Raw genomic sequence first — 19,419 nt, forward strand, 5'->3', positions numbered from 1 at the left:
CAAAAAGAACCAAAACCATATATACTTTTAAATGGTTGTTTCCAGAGAAAAGAACTGGGAATATGTTTAGGAAGGAGTGAACTAGAGCAGGAAACCCCTGTTTTTTTTTTTTTTTTTACGGTACGCAGGCCTCTCACTGTCGTGGCCTCTCCCGTTGCGGAGCACAGGCTCCGGACGCGCTGGCTCAGCGGCCATGGCTCACGGGCCCAGCCGCTCCGCGGCATGTGGGATCTTCCCCCACCGGGGCACGAACCCGTGTCCCCTGCATCGGCAGGTGGACTCTCAACCACTGCGCCACCAGGGAAGCCCAACCCCTGCTTTTTGCTGTAATACCCTATCTTATTGAAATCCTTTATTTCCATCTGAATGTATTATTTTGATAATAATTTAAAAAACAAGTCAAACTTAAACCCTTCCAAGTAATCTTACATTATTTTACTTGGATGCATCACATATATTTTGTCAATGATTGAACATAGGCTATATTTAACAACGGTGTAAAAAAAAAGGGCAGCACTCTTTTATTTCAGAGAATCCATGAACATCCTTTCCAGCAACATAGGCAAGAAAATTCAGAAATTATAATTTATATAAATAAAAATTTAAAATTCTTCAATTACAATGGATGCAGAGAGGAAGATACATCTCAAGAGCGTGTTTAGATATTCCTGGGGCACAAGTTTTTTAATTAATATAATCATGTTAATTTAATTGGAGCAGGCATTTTTGTGGCCTCCAAAGGGGTATTGAAGCACTCGTGCATGAACGTGGGGCTCTCCCTGTGCATCTGGGCTGGTTGTGCCTTATTGCCCATTATGACCTCTCTCTGCTCCGCAGAGAGAGGTATAACCTTCCCATGCTGTGGAGTTCACTACTATTGTCTGAAGAAATGTTTTGGCAACTTGATCTCTTTCCTGAACCTCTGGATAACCTTGTTTCTGGGGCCAAGGCTAGCTGCCAGTCAGTCTCCGCTCCTCACTGGGTACAGCATCCAGCCTTTTTCTCCCAGCTGCTGTGCTCCAAAGCTGCCAAAGAAATGTCTGGCCCTGGCCATATTGTGGATTGTGGGAATCCTGAATTTTCGTGGTGTGAAAGAGGTGACTCGGCTTCAGATATCCAGCACCGTGCTGAAAATGGCCATACTCGGCCTTATTTCCCTAAGTGGAGGAGTGTTGCTGGTAAGAGGGAGGAAGCAGAATCTAGAACTCCTTTGGTGCTGAGTTTCCAGAAGCCTCCCAGTTTACAGAAGCTGTCTTCCAAGGATATTTTTCATATTCAGGTGGAGGATACTCTATGTATATAGCAGGTAACCAACAATACCTTGAGAAAAACAATCTCAAGCCATAACTTATTGCACACCATGTGAAATGCACATCTTTTATTATATTTTCTGTTTCATTTAAAATAAATGATTCAATCTATTTTTTCTTCCTTATTATTTTCTAAATCAGATCAAGATATACCAGCTCTGCACTTATCACCTACTCTTAATTTTTCCCACAGTTATTCCAAAGTATTTATTTCCTTGAATAACTTCTCTTTTTCAGCTTTCTATTCCGGGACCACAGATATGGGACCTCCATGTCAAACTAGTTTTCATTCTATTAATGGATGAATTCTCGGGCTGTGGAAATACTCCCCTTCCATGAAACGGTGAATCCAAGAATAATCCAATGCAGACTATGCTTGTGTTATGGGTGGGTGGGTGCGACACACTCAGGCTCTTAAGTATTTTTAAAAAGAGTATAATCATAGATATCCTTGATTGCTCTAAGGCTGGACTTAATACTCTTCCTTTCAACATCAGGACAAAAGTTTTCTCTTCATTTTCAAAGTCAGTCTCTTCCCTTGAACTCTACCTGTATCCTTTCCCTCTCACCTCCTCAGGAAACTTGCACACTTATTTCATGTTTCTCAAAGTCAACCATTTTATCAGTTTTTTTCTTTGACATTTAAACATGAAACAGATGCTCTACTACTGAACAAATTTTTCCTTTAATCTTAGTACCCCCTGTAGTGACTGATGTGTCCATCATTCATTAAATCACTCGATCAGCAGATATTTTTTTAAACACTGACTATTTTTAAAGTCCTGTATTAGGGCCTGAAGATGAGTAAGATGTATTCTTTACCCCAAAGAGGCTTATAGTCTAGTAGAACTGGCAATACCTAGATTTTGGCCTGACTTTTGTCACTTACTAGCTTGGCAAGTATCTTTAACTCTCTGGACTTATTTTTTTTTTTTTCTCCTTCATTTGAAAAATGGGCATTATCACTTAAAATCACTATAATTCTGTGCCTTATGAGCAAATAATGGCATAATAGTAATTAATAAGTGGCTACAAGGGAAAAATATAATTACTATGGCAATTCAGTGGAAGGTAAAATCACCTTTTGCTGTGTCATCAAGTGGAAAAGTAGCAATTTTCATTGAATCCAAAAAGTTCTAGCAGTAGAAAAATCTGAGTGAAGCTGTGGAGACTAGAAGTGTGCAGGTGTGTATAAGACATGGCACACAATCTTGGGTGACTGCAAAAATGCTTTCCACCTGATGGGCTTTATGATAGATACGATTGCTAAGCCAAGCACCTAGAGAGAGGAGAACAAGATGGCATAGGACTGGAGACAGATGACTGGAGAATGCCAACTTTTAGGCAGTATGTGGAGAAAGAGGATCTGCTGAAGAAGCCAGAGGAAGTTTAGAGAATTATGAAAGAAAATCACCATGTTTCCAAAAGGGAGTGAAATCAACATGGTGAAATGCTTCAGAAATTGAAGAGTGTGAGAACTGATCAGAAAAAATTTTAAGAGGTCATTGGTGAATTTTGAGCATGAGAGGAAATTTGGCTTTGAATTTAAAAGTGAAGTATTGAGAAAAGAAAGCTATAAGAGATTAGTCTTTTATGAGTAAATGGGTCACTGCAATTTGAGAGGCTAGCATAATGAGAAAAAATTTCTTTTTCTCTCTCTCTCATTTTGTCTCTCTCTCTTTTAAGGATAGAGGAGATATCTTTGGTGTCTATCTGTGCCAATTTCATTTTGTTCCATTGCCAAAGATGTTTCATTGCTAGATGACTTTGCTGAAGACAGATTAACAAAATTTGCTAACCTATCAATTATTACAGAATTCTTAAAAACCAGCTAGCAGTAAACAAAAGCTGAAGGAATTTCAGTGTATGCTGGGATTGTTAATTCACTTAATAAATTTTAAGTATAACTAACATCTAAGTAACACTTTTACCAGTAAAATAGTAATTTGTAGGCAGCTGACTTTGCCTACCATAGGAACAGCCATCTTTTAAGTTCAAAACCAAGGGTATTCACTACCTGTCTAGCTATTATATTGTATATTATATTGTATTATATTCCTATCCTCTCTGTAACAATCTAATACATAATGAGAAAGAGCAAAAGGCCCAGAGGAAAGTACAGGTAATCCTAAAAAGTAGCCCTGCTGCTTGCCCAAAAGCTTTAACTAATAACCATAGTCATTAATAACTTATTAAGTGCTAGGCATTTGATTGGAATTTTATTGTCTCTGTATTTTCCATTTCCCCAATATATAGGTAAGGAAATTGAAACCTTGACAGTCAATAACTTGTCCAGAAGCTCATAAATAGTTAAGTGGTTCAGGCAGCATTTAAATGAGAGCTTTCTAATTCTTTACTCATCAAGTACTTAATCAGCTCATATTTGTGTATGCCATGGGCATTACATTCAACCTTTGGGCAGATGCAGATGGAAGGAATCTGACATTTGTCAAAGGACAAATATTTATTAGTCAGAGGGATTTAGCTTTAAGTAACAGAAACCCACACACATTAGCTTAAACTAGCAAAGGGGAACTTGCTGCAAGAATAATGCTGTATTTCAAGGGAGACCTGAGCAACCAGTCTTCAGGAGCAACAGGAATTAGGGAAGCTCTAGAACTTACAAACTAGAGTTATTAGCTGGATTTTTATGCTGCCATTACATGCTTTTTTCCTGATTCTCTCAGTTTTGTTGACATATGGTTCAAATTCTTGCAAGAAATCTTCTCGTGTACTGGCAATGATTGGTTTCCAGTGAATCAGAGGTCTGTGCTTGGTCCTATTACCTATTACCAGGGCACAGAGTCACATTGTGTACACATAGCTATAACGTTCAATTCTTTTTTTTTTTTTTTTAAGTTTGTTTATTTATTTATTTATGGCTGTGTTGGGTCTTCGTTTCTGTGCATGGGCTTTCTCTAGTGTGGCAAGCGGGGGCCACTCTTCATCATGGTGCGCAGGCCTCTCACTATCGCGGCCTCTGTTGTTGCGGAGCACAGGCTCCAGATGTGCAGGCTCAGTTAATTGTGGCTCACGGGCCCAGTTGCTCCGCAGCATGTGGGATCTTCCCAGACCAGGGCTCGAACCCATGTCCCCTGCATTGGCAGGGGGACTCTGAACCACTGCGCCACCAAGGAAGCCCAACGTTCAATTCTTTATGTCAGGGATAATTCTCAGAGTACGGTGAGACTGGGGAAAATGGTGTCACAAATGGGACAATATTTGAGAATAAGACTATCCTGGAAAATCATTATATATGATGCTAAATCACGTCTTTTCTGCACTTGATATTGGCATAAAGGGAAGGTAAAGAGACTACAGGGAGAGAGTATTTATGACAGACTCTTTTACTCTTTTCACAAATGCTATGAGAATGTATAATAGGACAGTTTTGTTAGCCTAGGAGATTTTTAGCTCCTATTTTCCCAGAAGAAGTTATGATTGCTGAAGGAAGGGTAAGTGTCAACTAGGCAACTAGAAAAGGAAAGAACATTCCACGTGAGAGAATGGGCTGAGGGGCAACGAGGAGCATGACACTTTTGAGAAACTGAAAGAAGACCAGTGTGCCTGTAACACGGATAGCAAAGGGGATCATCAACTTGTCATATACTGTATTCTCACAGCCCTTTCTCCCTTTTCACATGGACGCTTACCACAGTCACTATTTTAACTTTCTTTAGGTGATTATTGAATTAATCATAGGTCCTCTTCTTAATATTGAGCTTCATGTTTGTTTTTGCTCACCACTGTATTCCCACTACTCAAACTCATTACCTAGTACCTAACAAAGGAGACTGAAGACACAGGTAGACTCCAAACCTACAGGGTCTTATGGGCTAAGCTTTCACTTTCATTCTTGTGCATTTCTTCAGAAATTTTACCATCTATGGGGGAAATGAAGACATTAACCCCCTTTTTTTTTCATTTAGCACCAAGCTGTGAAGGGAGGGGTGTGTGTAGCAGTTCCTACTGTGTGCGTGCATGCGTGTGTGGTGGTGGTGGTGGCTGGGGCGGATAGGAAGAGTCCAACCCAACACTTGATACATGGAGCAATTTTAAAAGTTAATTTAAGGCATAAATTTTACCAGTTGTGATTTTGCTCTTTTGCGTGTTATAGGGGAGCTGAAGAAACCCAGGAAGACAATTCTAAAATGCATATTTATTGCATTCCCTCTGGTGACTATTGTTTATTTACTGGTTAACATTTCCTACCTGACTGTTCTGACACCCAAGGAAATTCTCTCTTCAGGTTTGTATGTAAATAACTAAGGCAATAAACAATAATAAGGACAGTTCTGGTCCTTTTAGCATATGTAAGTATCATTTTACCAGTTGAGACTGCTGTTTGCTTTTCATTATTTTATAGAGAGTCAACTTGTAATTTTTGAAAATAACAGAGGGGCCAAAGAGCATGATTTGGCTTAGAAATGAGTTTCACATTAAAGCATGGTAATGTGTTTTCTGATAATATGGAAAAGTATATATAATGATGGCATATGGTGCAGACTGGGTTCAAAATGTTAGTATTCCTTTCATGATCTCTTCTCACCAGAGTGACACTGTGTAATCAGTGCTTATAATATATATAATGTGTATATTATATCTACTAAAAATTTCACAACATGAATTTTCCAAATGTTCTTCTAGGTGACATAAAGAATGATAAACTTGAAATGTAGGACATTAGCAGTTAAAAGAATAGATGCTAATGGTCAACTGATATACATAGTTAATATGATTAATATGTAATATAATGTTGTTATTTACCATAAATAACTCTAAAATTTATAGTGGCAAAGGGCCCTGAACATATTGGAAATTTGACAAAAAGATAACTATTTTAGGGCCCTAGTTGTAGAATAAAAAATGAAAGAATAGGAAAATCTTAAGGAAATAAACATACATTTAAAAATGGGTAACAGATTCAAGGAATAAAAGGAAATTTGGAAAGAAATGAGGAACAGGAAATATGAAAGACCAGCAATTTCCTCAAATCAGCATTAAACGTTGAGTTATCAGCCAGTACTTTTGGGACTAATGTCTTTTGAGTAGCTATTACTGTTTTGGTAAATCTTTGGGGCACTGGAAATAAATCTAAGGGAGGTTTAACATAAAAGCCCTAACACACTTTGCCTCAATTCTTGTGTTACTGCCATGTAGGAAGCTGCCATATGCATGGTATCAGTGTTGATTCATAGTGGTCTAGCTCTGTTAGGGAGCTGTACATTAGAAATAGTCAAGATTCTGAGTATTTGTGGGAATAAACCAATTGCTAAATTGGACAAAAACAAGTAATGATTTATTAACTACTTTGATTATGTAGAAAATAAATTTATGAAGCTACGTACAGGTGTGGTCAGGGCTGTTGGTCAGCTGGCTCAGCTATAATGGCTCACTGAAGCTGGCATCTGTTTTGGCCAGTGCTCTGGCCATACTCGTTGTTAAAAATGATGAATATCTATCTCTTCTGGTGTGTCATAACAGTTGCAGCATTTTTGTGGGCGGTATACTAGTTTTGGCATGTATGGAAGACACATGAAGTGTTTTGACTATAATTAATACAATTCTTTTAGACATATCATCCTTAGATGTTGTTTAAATTCTGAAATAATATTTTTGATTTCAAATATCTACCTTTTATTGTATTATGAACTTACATTAAGGAAATAATCAGAGCTATACATGAAAAATGTATGTACAGGGACAATCATCATAGCATTACCTATGAAAGCAAAAAATTAAGGACCACCAAAATATCCAATAAATTTGAAATAAATAAATAATTTATAGAAATGTATATAATAGACCATCCTGAGATTTTTCAAAGATCATATTTTTGAAGAATACTTAAAGTAAAAAGACTGTTTATAATGTAATAATGAGAGCAAAGGCAGGATCTATATTACAATATAAAACAGAAAATATCAATAACTAATTAATAGTGACCTGTTGGAATGATATTGAGGGTGATTTTTGTTTATTCTTTACTAAATTTTCCAAATTTTCTTTAATGAATGGCAAAATTTATATAATAGGAGAAAAAATTATAAGCAAAAGAAATGGATTCCTAAATTAAGGAATTTTAAGGATTAAGGAGTGAATGTTTTCAAACAAATGGGTATATTTAATAAACATAAAAAGCTACAAAAGGATATAGACCATCTAGGATGTGTGTGTTTTTCTTAGAAGAAAAAATAGAGTAAGTTCTACAGCACAGTAGGGGAAGCCTGTCCCTCTACAATGAGGTTTGTGGAAATGTCATAGTGAGGAGTACAGGTTCCTGGCTTTTTCAGTCTGAGGATTTCAAAGTTCCTGAAAGCCCTGCTAACACACCGTTGACAAGGTTGCTCCCACTTGGTGTTCTTGAGGGTTCCGTGTCATACTTGAAACTAGAGACTATTGGCATAGGAAAAGATAATCCAAAAGAGTAAGTACATTGTCTGGGAGCAGAGGCTAAGAAAGTTTCTTTGACCAGAAGCAGCCTGCAGATAACTGGTCAACCAGGCATGATTAAGTACTTTGAGAGGAAACTGAAAATGTTAAAATCACTTACTAGTAAATTGGTACAATCATTTTTGGAGGGTAATTTTGTAATACCTAGCTTATTTTAAAAAGTATATACCTTTTGACTCACAAATCCCACTTCTAAGAATTTACTCTCAGAGGAGAAGTGCACCAACACCTGAGGGCACAAGTGTGTTCATTAAAGAACATTTTTAATTAGTAAAAAATTGAAAACAACCTAAAAATCCACCAATATGGAAATAGTAAATAATTTAAGTTGCAGTTATATAATGGAATACTGAAAAATTTTAAAGATAATTAGATGGATGTATATGTATTAATATGATCAAGATATATCGGAAGGTGAAAAAAGCAAGATTAACCATGCAGGAGCACACACATACACACACACACACAAATACATATATGTACACATATACATACCTCTCACAGATGCTTATATATGCATAGAAAAGTTATGAAAGTATATCAAAAAAGATGTTAACGGTAGTTACTTCTGGGGTGTATGAATGAAGGATTGGCAAAGAAAGGGACACATTTTTACTTTATGTGTTTTGGAGCTATTTATTTTACTTTTTATCAAAAGCATTTATAATATAATTTTTTAAAGAAAATAAATAACATAAGGGAAGGAATGAAAAAGAAAAAAATATCAATTGTAAGATAGAGATAAAGATTATGCAGCAGAGCTGAACTAGAACTTCCTCTAATTATAACCAACCAGGGATGGGAAATCAAAGGAGAACAATTGCTTCACTACTGAAAAGAAGTATTTCTGAAATGTGTCTGAAAATGGAAAATGTGCAGAGGTATGACTGTTCAGGAGGAATAACCAACAATACCTTCTTTAAAATGAATATTAAGTGAGGCAGGAGACATTTTAAAACAAGACCCAATATTATAGAATAGCATTAAAGAGAATAGTGAAAAGAGCACTTGAGGCTATTTGAAAGGGCTTTAAAAAATAGACTTTAAAGAACAGGAATCACTGATGAAATTTCAATTTCATCATATTGAAAAAATTTTACTGTTTTTTATAAGCCAGTATGTTGACGTGCTGGAGGCTCTCCTGGAAAACAGCTTTGCCGTAACCCTGGAGGACCCCTACCCCCAGGGACACAGATCGTGTTGCACTCTTTCCACTGAAAAACTGAGAATTTTTTTTTCTGAGTCTGAATGATCTATCCTAGCTTATATATCCTACATAATATGAATTGGATTCAGATTCCTAGATAGTGGATAATTGTTTTCACTGATGCCTTTTATATCTACTGACTTATACTGAATTAGTGTTCATAAGATCTCTTCACCTTTAAGTTAAAAAATCTCAATATTCTCTAAAGATTGGTCAATACCAAGGTTTCTCAATCTTAGCACTAGACATTTTGGACCATATCATTTTTTGTTGTTTTGTCCCATGCATTGTAGGATATTTAGCAGCATCTTTGGCCTCTACCCACTAGATGACAGCAGTAACCTCCTACCTCCTCAGCTGTGGCAATCAAAAATGTCTCCAGACTTTGTCAAATGACCCCTGCGGAGCAAAACCACCTCCCCTGAGAGCCCTTGGTCTATAGTTTAGGCTAGTGCCCAGAAGTCATAAGTATTTTAATCTGTGTGTAATTTATTTTCCCTATCTATATGGTATATTTTTATTTCTGTTAAGTATTTCAAATTGCACCATGATATGGGAACTTTGTGAGTCTCATTCCTGTGTCAGCAGCATTGCACTGTGCTTTTTTTTCACTCTGACTGTAATTATCAGTACTCTGTAAACTAGTTTTAGTTTAAGCACTCACTCAATCATCCATTCAACAAAATCAATTTATTTCTCAAGTATCATTGAAAATTTACTCTATGTCTGTCACTGAATGAAGTAGTTTTATAGAAAGTAAATGATCTTTGCCCTCAAGAAATGAAATTCCTTGTCTGTTGGGGAAGACACATAAAATAATAACTGGTTTGACAGAGCTATGGACACATGCATAAGGAATTAAAGTGTGAAATTAAATGAAATTCAAAATTTTAATGACTTTTTAAATGTCCTCCTTTTTTAAAAAAATAATTTTTAAAGTTTTATCATTATCTTTTTAAATACATTTTCTTCTGTGTGTTCTGGTTTTTCTGCAGATGCTGTGGCTCTCACATGGACTGATAGAGTTAACCCCTCATTAACATGGGTTATTCCTTTTGGCATTTCTGCCTCATTATTTAGCAACCTTCTGATTAATGTATTTGAATCATCAAGAGTAATATACATTGCAGCCCAAGAGGGCCAGCTGCCTTTGTTATTTAACATGCTTAATATTTACTCCTCTCCATTTATGTCTGTGCTACTACTTGTCATTATGGTGTCCATTGCGGTTGTCTTGACAAACCTAATTGATTTGATAAACGATCTTTATATTGTAGTTTCTATTTGGTCTGCTTTATCAATGACAGGAATACTAAAACTGAGATACCAAAAGCCCAATCTACCTCGACCTTATAAGGTAAAAGTGAGTTTTCTAATTTTTTTCTGTGTGAAATCAAAGATACTGGGTGTAAATGTATTGGAAGACTATATTCAGAATGTCTACAAGTAGAACTTTTTATTACTAACAAATTGTGAAGCATGCACAGATAATTTGGTCTTAGTTTTAATTTTTATTTTTATTGGGTAGATTTTACTCAATATAAAATCTCTCAGGTTCTGTTTGGTTTGTTAGAGAGAAGGATAGTCCTCTGGACTGTCAGACAAATCATTATGAGTCTTTTCAGCAGAGATTACTTTGTTTAGTTCTGTAGCTAGCTACCACTGCATACCAGTATCTTCCACAGTCAGGGTCAGATTTTGCAGGTGGGAAATAAGAAGAGGCAAGTGCTGCTGTGGGGTCACAAGTTATAACATCTCCTGTCCTGAAACGTCAGCTTAACTTGATCAACAACAAATTCCATCCTTTCAATTCTACTTACATTTAAACTTACTTTCAGTCTGGATGAAGAAGAGTTTCACAGGAGTGCTCTTTAATCATAGAAAAGGAAAGAAGAAAAAACTGGACAGCATAAGGAAACTATTGAAGAAAGGTGGCCTGATGCTTTGATTATCAGAATAGTAAAAACGGGCTTGGTTGGCTCAGCATCATGTTAAAAGCTTTGCTTGGATTATCAAAATTATTTCTCTCGGTAATAACGAAAGATGGATACTAGTGTTATCCTCATTTTACAGATAAGGAAATAGGTCTATCAAAGTTATCACTTGCCCAAGGTCACACAGCATGGAGTGGAGCCAAGATTCAAATCTAGGCAGTCTCTTTAGGAGGTTTGTCTCTCACTAAGTACAAAATATAAGAAAGAACTCTGGGAGGAAGCAGCATTCTAATCATCAGCTTTGGTTGACTTACAACCATCTTTTCTTTTCAGTTCCTTCTACTTCCATCCAGCCATCCCCTAATTAGATCAATTATTGAGAAGCCACTATGATTTGAATACCTTGCTAGGTATTCTGGGTGCAGAAAGGAATAAGACTTGGCTTCTGCATTCAGGCAGACTATAATCTATGTAGACAGTCAGATGAACCAAAACCATAGTATGAGCATTGCTACGTGGTGGCCTCCAGAGTATGCTCAGAGAGTACATAGGGAAGGGGAATCCTCTTGTTTTTTAACCACTGATCCTCAGTGTCTTCAGACCTAAAATGGGAATAAATAATGCTTACCTCCTAAGAATGTAGGATGTATTAAATGAGCTAAGGCATGCAAACAATACAGAGCCACATTGATAGTTATTATTATTTATATTATTATTTGATATTCATTTGCATCAAAAAGGAAGGCAAGGGTAACCATAGCGTAAGTGCTTGAAATTTGTCTCTAATGCCCACATGAATGCTTTTCTCTCCTCTCTCAGTTTTTGGATAACTGATGGTAAGCTCTGAGATGATAGGTTATCTTTCTCAGGGGTATTTTACTAATTAAAAGGAGTTTCTTAGCCCACAGCAAACATCATCCTCAATGGTGAAAAACAAAGCATTTCCACTAGGATCAAGAACAAGACAAGGTTGCCCACTCTCACCACTCACTTAATGATTTAAACCCCAAATGAGTGACCCTCTAATTAAAGGGTTTAATAACTTGTGACTAGCTGTGTTATACTTTGGAGGTATAGATTCATATCTGTCTTTTAAATACATTGTAAAAGTGATTGCCTACTGAATTTTCTCCCTAGGTAGGGTAATGTTTGGTGCAAAACACTTGCAATACTAACACAAAGCAAGTGCCAAGGATAGGGATTCAAGGTTTTTGGCCAAAACAGAAGCCAAAAAAATCCACAAAAATAAGGAGATTTGTTTTGGCCAAAGTTTTTATTTTGATTTGTTTTGTTTTTAATATACTGAGCCTACAAAGCCATAATATTTACCTGTCAATATCTACTTGAGTAACAGAGGGTCTGAGGATACTCTGTGTTATTGAGATGAATTTCCTACTGCCTTGAGATATTTTTCTGGGAAAATTGTTTTGACTTCCTTTGGGCCTTAGGAACTCCCTCTTAAAGAACTCATGCCTTCTAGACCAGAAGATGTTTATTCTACCAGCAAATGGTCATGATTATTTTCACTCACGAACAGTCAAATGCTAGATGTTCATCCCCTACAGCCAACACCCTAACAATAAGAATTTTCAACATCTTAAATAGTAAGCCAGGTTTCTCTAAATTCATGGTTAATTTAACCCATTTTCTATGAGTAGCTTATATCTTACATTTTGTTTATGTAAATATGTAAGTACCTTAAATGGGTTTTCGTATCTAATTTAAAAAAAAATTTGCTCTTTTCAGGTGTTTTTGCCATTTCTACTGGTAGCAATAGCTATCAGCCTGTGCTTGGTTTTGATACCTTTGGTGAAGTCTCCACATATGTATTATATCTATGTGTGTCTCTTTATTCTCAGTGGACTTCTGTTTTATATACCTTTAATATATCTAAATTGAGGTTGCTTTGGTTTGAGAAGATGACGTGTTATTTACAATTGCTGTTTAATATTTGCATCCCTGAAGTGTCTGATGAACAGATGTCAGAAGTAGAAGTTAGAACTGTGAAATAAAATAGCCTTCTAAAAACACATCAAGTTCCAAATAAAGATTAAGCACATAATGGAACATTAATGATAAAGTACCTATGGTAACTTTCTTTCTCAAATGAGATGATATATACAGAAGTACACAGGACAGTACTTATCTTTAAAAATCACACAGAAATTGTAATGTGTAATGAAAGCTCAGTTGTTTTGCAGAAAGCTTAAGTCTTGGTTTGCATTGATATATTGATGATGTCTCTCCCACTCTTCCATTTTTTCTGCACCCCATCCCTTCTTTACTGAAGTTGTGGTTGTCTTGTAATAAAAGTTAACAATTAAAAATAAAAAAGCATGGGAGTTCCCTGGTGGTCTAGTGGTTAGAATTCAGTGTTTTCACTGCTGTGGCCTGGGTTCAATCCCTGGTCAGGGAACTGAGATCCCACAAGCGGCACTGTGTGGCCAAAAATAAAAAATTAAATAAATAAATAAATTAAATTAAATTAAAAAGCATTCTCTTCAACTTTCCTGAGTCCTTCTTTTGGTGCTGGTTTGAATATAGAAAACAACCCATTTGGAGAGGGGGCGGAGTCAAGATGGCCATGCTGTGTGGCCAAAAATAAAAAATTAAATAAATTAATTAAATTAAATTAAAAAGCATTCTCTTCAACTTTCCTGAGTCCTTCTTTTGGTGCTGATTTGAATATAGAAAACAACCCATTTGGAGAGGGGGCAGAGTCAAGACGGCCAAGTAAGAGGATGTGGAGTTCACATCTCCTCACAAGTACACAAGAATGCATCAGAGCAATTCTTGCAGAGCACCTACTGAGCACTAGTGGGGGACCTCAGACACCCACAGGGACTGGAGGAATCTCTGTGCAACTGGGTATGACGTGGGAGGGAAGGAGGGGGCAAGAAAAGTGGAGGTGGGACAGGACTGGTGCCCCTGAAGTGGGGCTAGGGAAGAAAAGAGATTCCCACACTCAGAGGGCCCCATTCATGGTGAGGGGATCAGTGGGGACAGAGAGGGACCTTCAGGGGATTGCGGGATCAGAAGGGAATGTGGCAGCTGGTCTGTAGAGGGTGAGACACAGTGAGACATATGTATATGGTCTGTGTCACAGCACTGTGCACCTCAGCCTGAGTTGTGTGTCTCCTGGTGGAGAGGAGGGCTGGGTACTGGAGAGTGAGGTTTGGAGGGTGGACCTGGGGAGGGGATGGCTGTTGATGGTGGGGAGGCAGCGTGGGGCAGCAAGAGGGAAGGGCTCCACAGCCGGGAAGGTTGGCAGAGGAAGACCGGGCCACCAGAGAAGTCGGGCACCATTGTTAATTGGTGAGCAAAGGGCAGGGCCGCCATTGCAGTGCCCTTCCCCACCTGCTGGCCTGGCCTCCTTGGGCAGTGGGCACACCTGAGTGGGCTTGCCCACCCCTCAAGTCAGGGTATCGTCTACCCTCTTGGGCCCCAGTGAGCCTGCTAGGGCCCGGGTCTGAGCCCTGCTCTGCCAGGGCCTCCTCTGGCTGCACGGGTCCAGTGGGCCTGAGCACTGCTCCCCCAAAGCCTCCAAGGACTAGGTGGGTCCTGGCAGCCTGCGCACCACCCCAACAAAGATTCCTCTGGCCGTGTGTGTCCTGGGCCTGAGCACCGCACCCCTCAAAGCCTCCGAGGGCTGCATGGGCCCCAGGCCTGTGTCCCACCCCCACCAAAGCTTCCTCTGGCTGCATGGGTACAGGTGGGAAGTCTGTGCCCCAGTTGGCCTGTGTGGGCACATGTGCTCTGGGCCAGCTTCAGGAGCAGATGCTGGTGAAAAAAACACACGCAAAGGTGGGGCTGACACAGTGGGTTCAGAGACCTACCTAAAGGTCTTGGAGGACCTCCTGGGGAAGTGTGGGTTGCACGGAGCTCACCATGAGGGCAAGGGCACCGATGGAAGAGGCACCATGGATGGAATCCTTACTTTTATTTTTAAAATTTAAAAATTTATTATTTATTTATTGATGGGTTTTGTTGTTTCATTTTTATTTTTTCTAATATTTTTTATTTTTCTAATTTTATTTTATTTTTTTTTCTTGTTATTATTCTGCTCTTTTTTGTTGTCTGGTTTTTGTTTTCATTTGTTTTGTGATTTTGTTTTCTGTTGGTTTGTTCTTTTGATATTTTTGTGTTGTTTTGTTTCATAGTGTTTTTACTTTGTTTTTTAAAAATTTCTTTTATGTTTTAATTTCTGTTTTTGTCATTTTCGTGTGTTTGTCTTTTGTTCTCTTAGCTCTTCTTTTAGCTTGTCCTTTTACTTTTGTTTTATTTTTTGTTTTCTGTTTAGCTAGTTTTGTTTTTATTATTGGTTTTGGTTTTTGGGATGTCTTGTTTGTTTGGGTGTCTTCTGGCGTTTTAATTTCCTTGTGGGTTTTTGCTGTTGTTGTTGTTTGCTTGTTGGATTGTTTTTTTTTGCTTGGATCTGTTTTTGTTATTTGGCTTGGGTTTTATTTGTCTGTTTTCTTTTCTTTTTTTGTTTGTGTGTTTGTTTTTGTTTGTTCAGTTTAGCTTTATTATTTGCCTTGGGCTTTGTCTTTATTTATTTTTTTGCCTTGTGGTTTCTGGGGTCTTGGTGTCCAGGCTGGGGGTCTGACCTGAGCCCCTGTGGTGGGAACACCAAGTCCAAGACACTGGGCTAACAGAGAACTGCAGGCCCCAGGGAATATTAATCAGTGTGAGCTCTCCCAGAGCTCCTCATCTCATCTTGGCACAAAGACATGGCTCCACCCAACTGCCTGAAAACTCCAGTGCTGGACACCTCAGGCCAAACAACCAGCAAGACAGGAACACAGCCCTACCCATCAAAAAAAATGAGATGACAGAAAAATACATTAAACATGAAGGAGCAAGGTAAAAACCTATAAAACCAAATAAATGAAGGGGAAATAGGCAATCTACCTGGAAAAGAATTCAGAGTAATGGTAGTAAAAGTGATCCAAAATCTTGGAAATAGAATGGAGGCATGGATCAAGAAAATACAAGAAATGTTTAACAAGGACCTAGAAGAACTAAAGAATAAACAAAAAGTGATGAACAACAAAATAATTGAAATGAAAAATACACTAGAAGGAAACAATAGCAGAGTAACTGAGGCAGAAGAATGAATAAGAGAGCTGGAATATAGAATGGTGGAAATAACTGCCATGGAGCAGAATAAAGAAAAAAGAATGAAAAGAAATGAGGACAGTCTCAGAGACCTCTGGGACAATGTTAAAAACACCAACATTCAAATTATAGGGGTCCCAGAAGAAGAAGAGAAAGAGAAAGTGTCTGAGAAAATATTTGAAGAGATTATAGTGGAAAACTTCCCTAACATAGGAGAGGAAATAGCCACTCAAGTGCAAGAAGCATGGAGAGTCCCATACAGGATAAACCTAAGGAGAAACACACAGAGATGCATTAATATGCATCTAATCAAACTAATCAAAATTAGTTTGATTAATATCAAACTAACAAAAATTAAATTCAAAGAAAAAATATTAAAAGCAGCAAGGGAAAAGTAATAAATAACATACAAGGGAATCTCTGTAAAGTTATCAGCTAATTTTTCAATGGAAACTCTGCAGGCCACAAGGTAGTGGCAGGATGTACTTAAAGTGATAAAAGGGAAAAACCTACAACCAAAATTATTCCTCCCAGAAAGGATATCATTCAGATTTGATGGAGAAATCAAAAGCTTTACAGACAAGCAAAAGCTAAGAGAATTCAGCACAACCAAACCAGTTTTACAACAAATGCTAAAGGAACTTCTCTAGGCAGGAAACACAAGAGAAGAAGAGGACCTACGCAAACAAAACCAAAACAAATAAGAAAATGGTAATAGGAACATACATATTGATAATTAACTTAAATGTAAATGGATTAAATGCTCCAACAAAAAGGCACAGACTAGTTGAATGGATACAAAAGCAAGATCCATATACATGCTGTCTACAAGACACCCTCTCAGACCTAGGGCCACCTACAGACTGAAAGTGAGGGGATGGAAAAATATATTCCATGCAAATGGAAATCAGAAGAAAACTGGAGTAGCAATACTCGTGTCAGATAAAATAGACTTTAAAATAAAAACATTACAAGAGACAAAGAAGGGCACTAAATAATGAGCAAGGACCAATCCAAGAAGATATAACAATTATAAATATTTATGCACCCAATATAGGAGCACCACAATACATAAGGCAAATACTAACAGCCATAAAAAGGGAAATCAACAGTAACACATTGAGAGTAGGGGATTTTAACACCCCACTCTCACCAATGGAGAAATCATTTAGACAAAATTAATAAGGAAACAAAACCTTTAAAAGATGCAATAGACCAGATAGACTTAACAGATATTTAATTTATAGGACATTCCATATGAAAGCAGAAGACTACAATTTCTTCTTAAGTGCACACAGAACATTCTCCAGGATAGATCACATCTTGGGTCACAAATCAAGCCTTGGTAAATTTAAGAAAACTGATATATTATCAAGCATCTTTTCCAACCAAAATATTATGAGATTAGAAATCAATTACAGGAAAAAAAACTGTAAAAATCACAAACACATAGAGGTTAAACAATATGCTACTAAATAGCAAGAGATCACTGAACAAATCAAAGAGGAAATCAAAAAATACATTGAAACAAATGACAATGAAAACATGATGACTAAAAACCTATGGGATGCAGCAAAAGCAGTTCTAAGAGGGAAGTTTATAGCAAGATAATCTCACGTCCAGAAACAAGAAAAATCTCAAATAAACAATCTAACCTTACACCTAAAGCAACTAGAGAAAGAAGAACAAACAAAACCCAAAGTTAGTAGAAGGAAAGAAATCATAAAAATCAAAGCGGAAATAAATGAAATAGAAATGAAGACAACAACAGCAAAGATCATTAAAACTAAAAGCTGGTTACTTGAGAAGATAAACAAAATTGATCAACTTTTAGCTAGACTCATCAAGTAAAAAAGGGAGAAGACTCAAATCAATAAAATTAGAAACAAAAAAGGAGAAGTAGCAACTACACTGTAGAAGTACAAAGGCTCATAAGAGACTACTACAAGCAACTCTACGCCAATAAAATGGACAACCTGGAAGAAATGGGCAAATTCTTAGACAAGCACAACCTTCTGAGACTGAATCATGGAGAAATATGAGATATGAGCAGACTGATTACAAGTAATGTAATTGAAACTGTGATTAAAAATCTTCTAAAAATAAAAAGTCCAGGACAAGATGGTTTCACAGAAGAATTCTGTGAAACATTTAGAGAAGAGCTAACACCCAAACTTCTCAAACTCTTCCAAAGGGTATAGAGGAGGGAACACTCCCAAGCTCATTCGATGAGGTCACTGTCACCCTGATACCAAAACCAGACAAAGATATCACACACAAAAAATATTACAGACCAATATCCCCGATGAACATAGATGCAAAATCCTCAACAAAATACTAGCAAACAGAATCCAACAGCATATTAAAAGGATCATACACCATGATCAAGTGAGATTTATCCCAGGAATGCAAGGATTCTCCAATATATGCAGATCAATCAATGTGATACACCGCATTAACAAACTGAACAATAAAACAATATGATCATCTCAATAGATGCAGCAAAAGCTTTCAACAAAATTCAACACCCATTTATGATAGAAAAAACTCTCCAGAAAGTGGGCATAGAGGGAACCTACCTCAACATAATAAAGGCCATATATGACAAACCCACAGCCAACATCATTCTCAATGGTGAAAAATTGAAAGCATTTCCTCTAAGATCAAGAACAAGACAAGGATACCCACTCTCACCATTATTATTCGACATAGTTTTGCAAGTCCTAGCCCCAGCAATCAGAGAAGAAAAAGAAATAACAGGAATACAAATTGGAAAAGAAGAAGTAAAACTGTCACTGTTTGCAGATGACATGACACTATACATAGAAAAGCCTAAAGATGCCACCAGATTTATATTATAGAGTGTTCTGCCTATGTTTTATTCTAAGAGTTTGATAGTTTCTGGCCTTACATTTAGGTCTTTAATCCATTTTAAGCTTATTTTTGTGTATGGGGTTAGGGAGTGAACTAATCTCATACTTTTACATGTACCTGTCCAGTTTTCCCAGCACCAGTTATCGAAGAGGATGTCCTTTCTCCACTGTACATTCCTGCCTCCTTTATCAAAGATAAGGTGACCATATGTGCGTGGGTTTACCTCTGGGCTTTCTATCCTGTTCCATTAATCTACATTTCTGTTTTTGATTGGAGCACCAAGAGCCTTTCATCCACACAGCTCAGAATAAAAGGGAGAAAAAGTAGAAAGAAAGAGGGGATAAAATAAAGTTATTAAAATAAAAGAATAATTAGTAAGAAAAAATTTTTTAAAGTGAAAAAAAAAAAAAGAACAGACGAATAGAACCCCAGGACAAATGGTGAAAGCAAAGATATACAGACAAAGTCTCACACAGAAGCATACACATACACACTCACAAGAAGAGGAAAAGGGGAAAAAAAT

General features: G+C 37.2%; 1 protein-coding gene across 1 annotated transcript; it reads left to right on the plus strand.

Moving 5' to 3' along the window:
• Positions 1-621: 621 nt before the first annotated feature.
• Positions 622-12,916, plus strand: SLC7A13 (solute carrier family 7 member 13). The gene is given in 7 exon segments (XM_024731713.1): positions 622-690; positions 693-1,201; positions 1,203-1,306; positions 5,428-5,559; positions 9,966-10,327; positions 12,651-12,792; positions 12,795-12,916. Coding segments are annotated over 7 exon segments (1,440 nt in total).
• Positions 12,917-19,419: the final 6,503 nt, after the last annotated feature.

Source organism: Neophocaena asiaeorientalis, unplaced genomic scaffold (genome assembly GCF_003031525.2).
Source record: "Neophocaena asiaeorientalis asiaeorientalis breed wild unplaced genomic scaffold, Neophocaena_asiaeorientalis_V1.1 scaffold371, whole genome shotgun sequence".
NCBI classification, from domain to species: domain Eukaryota; kingdom Metazoa; phylum Chordata; class Mammalia; order Artiodactyla; family Phocoenidae; genus Neophocaena; species Neophocaena asiaeorientalis.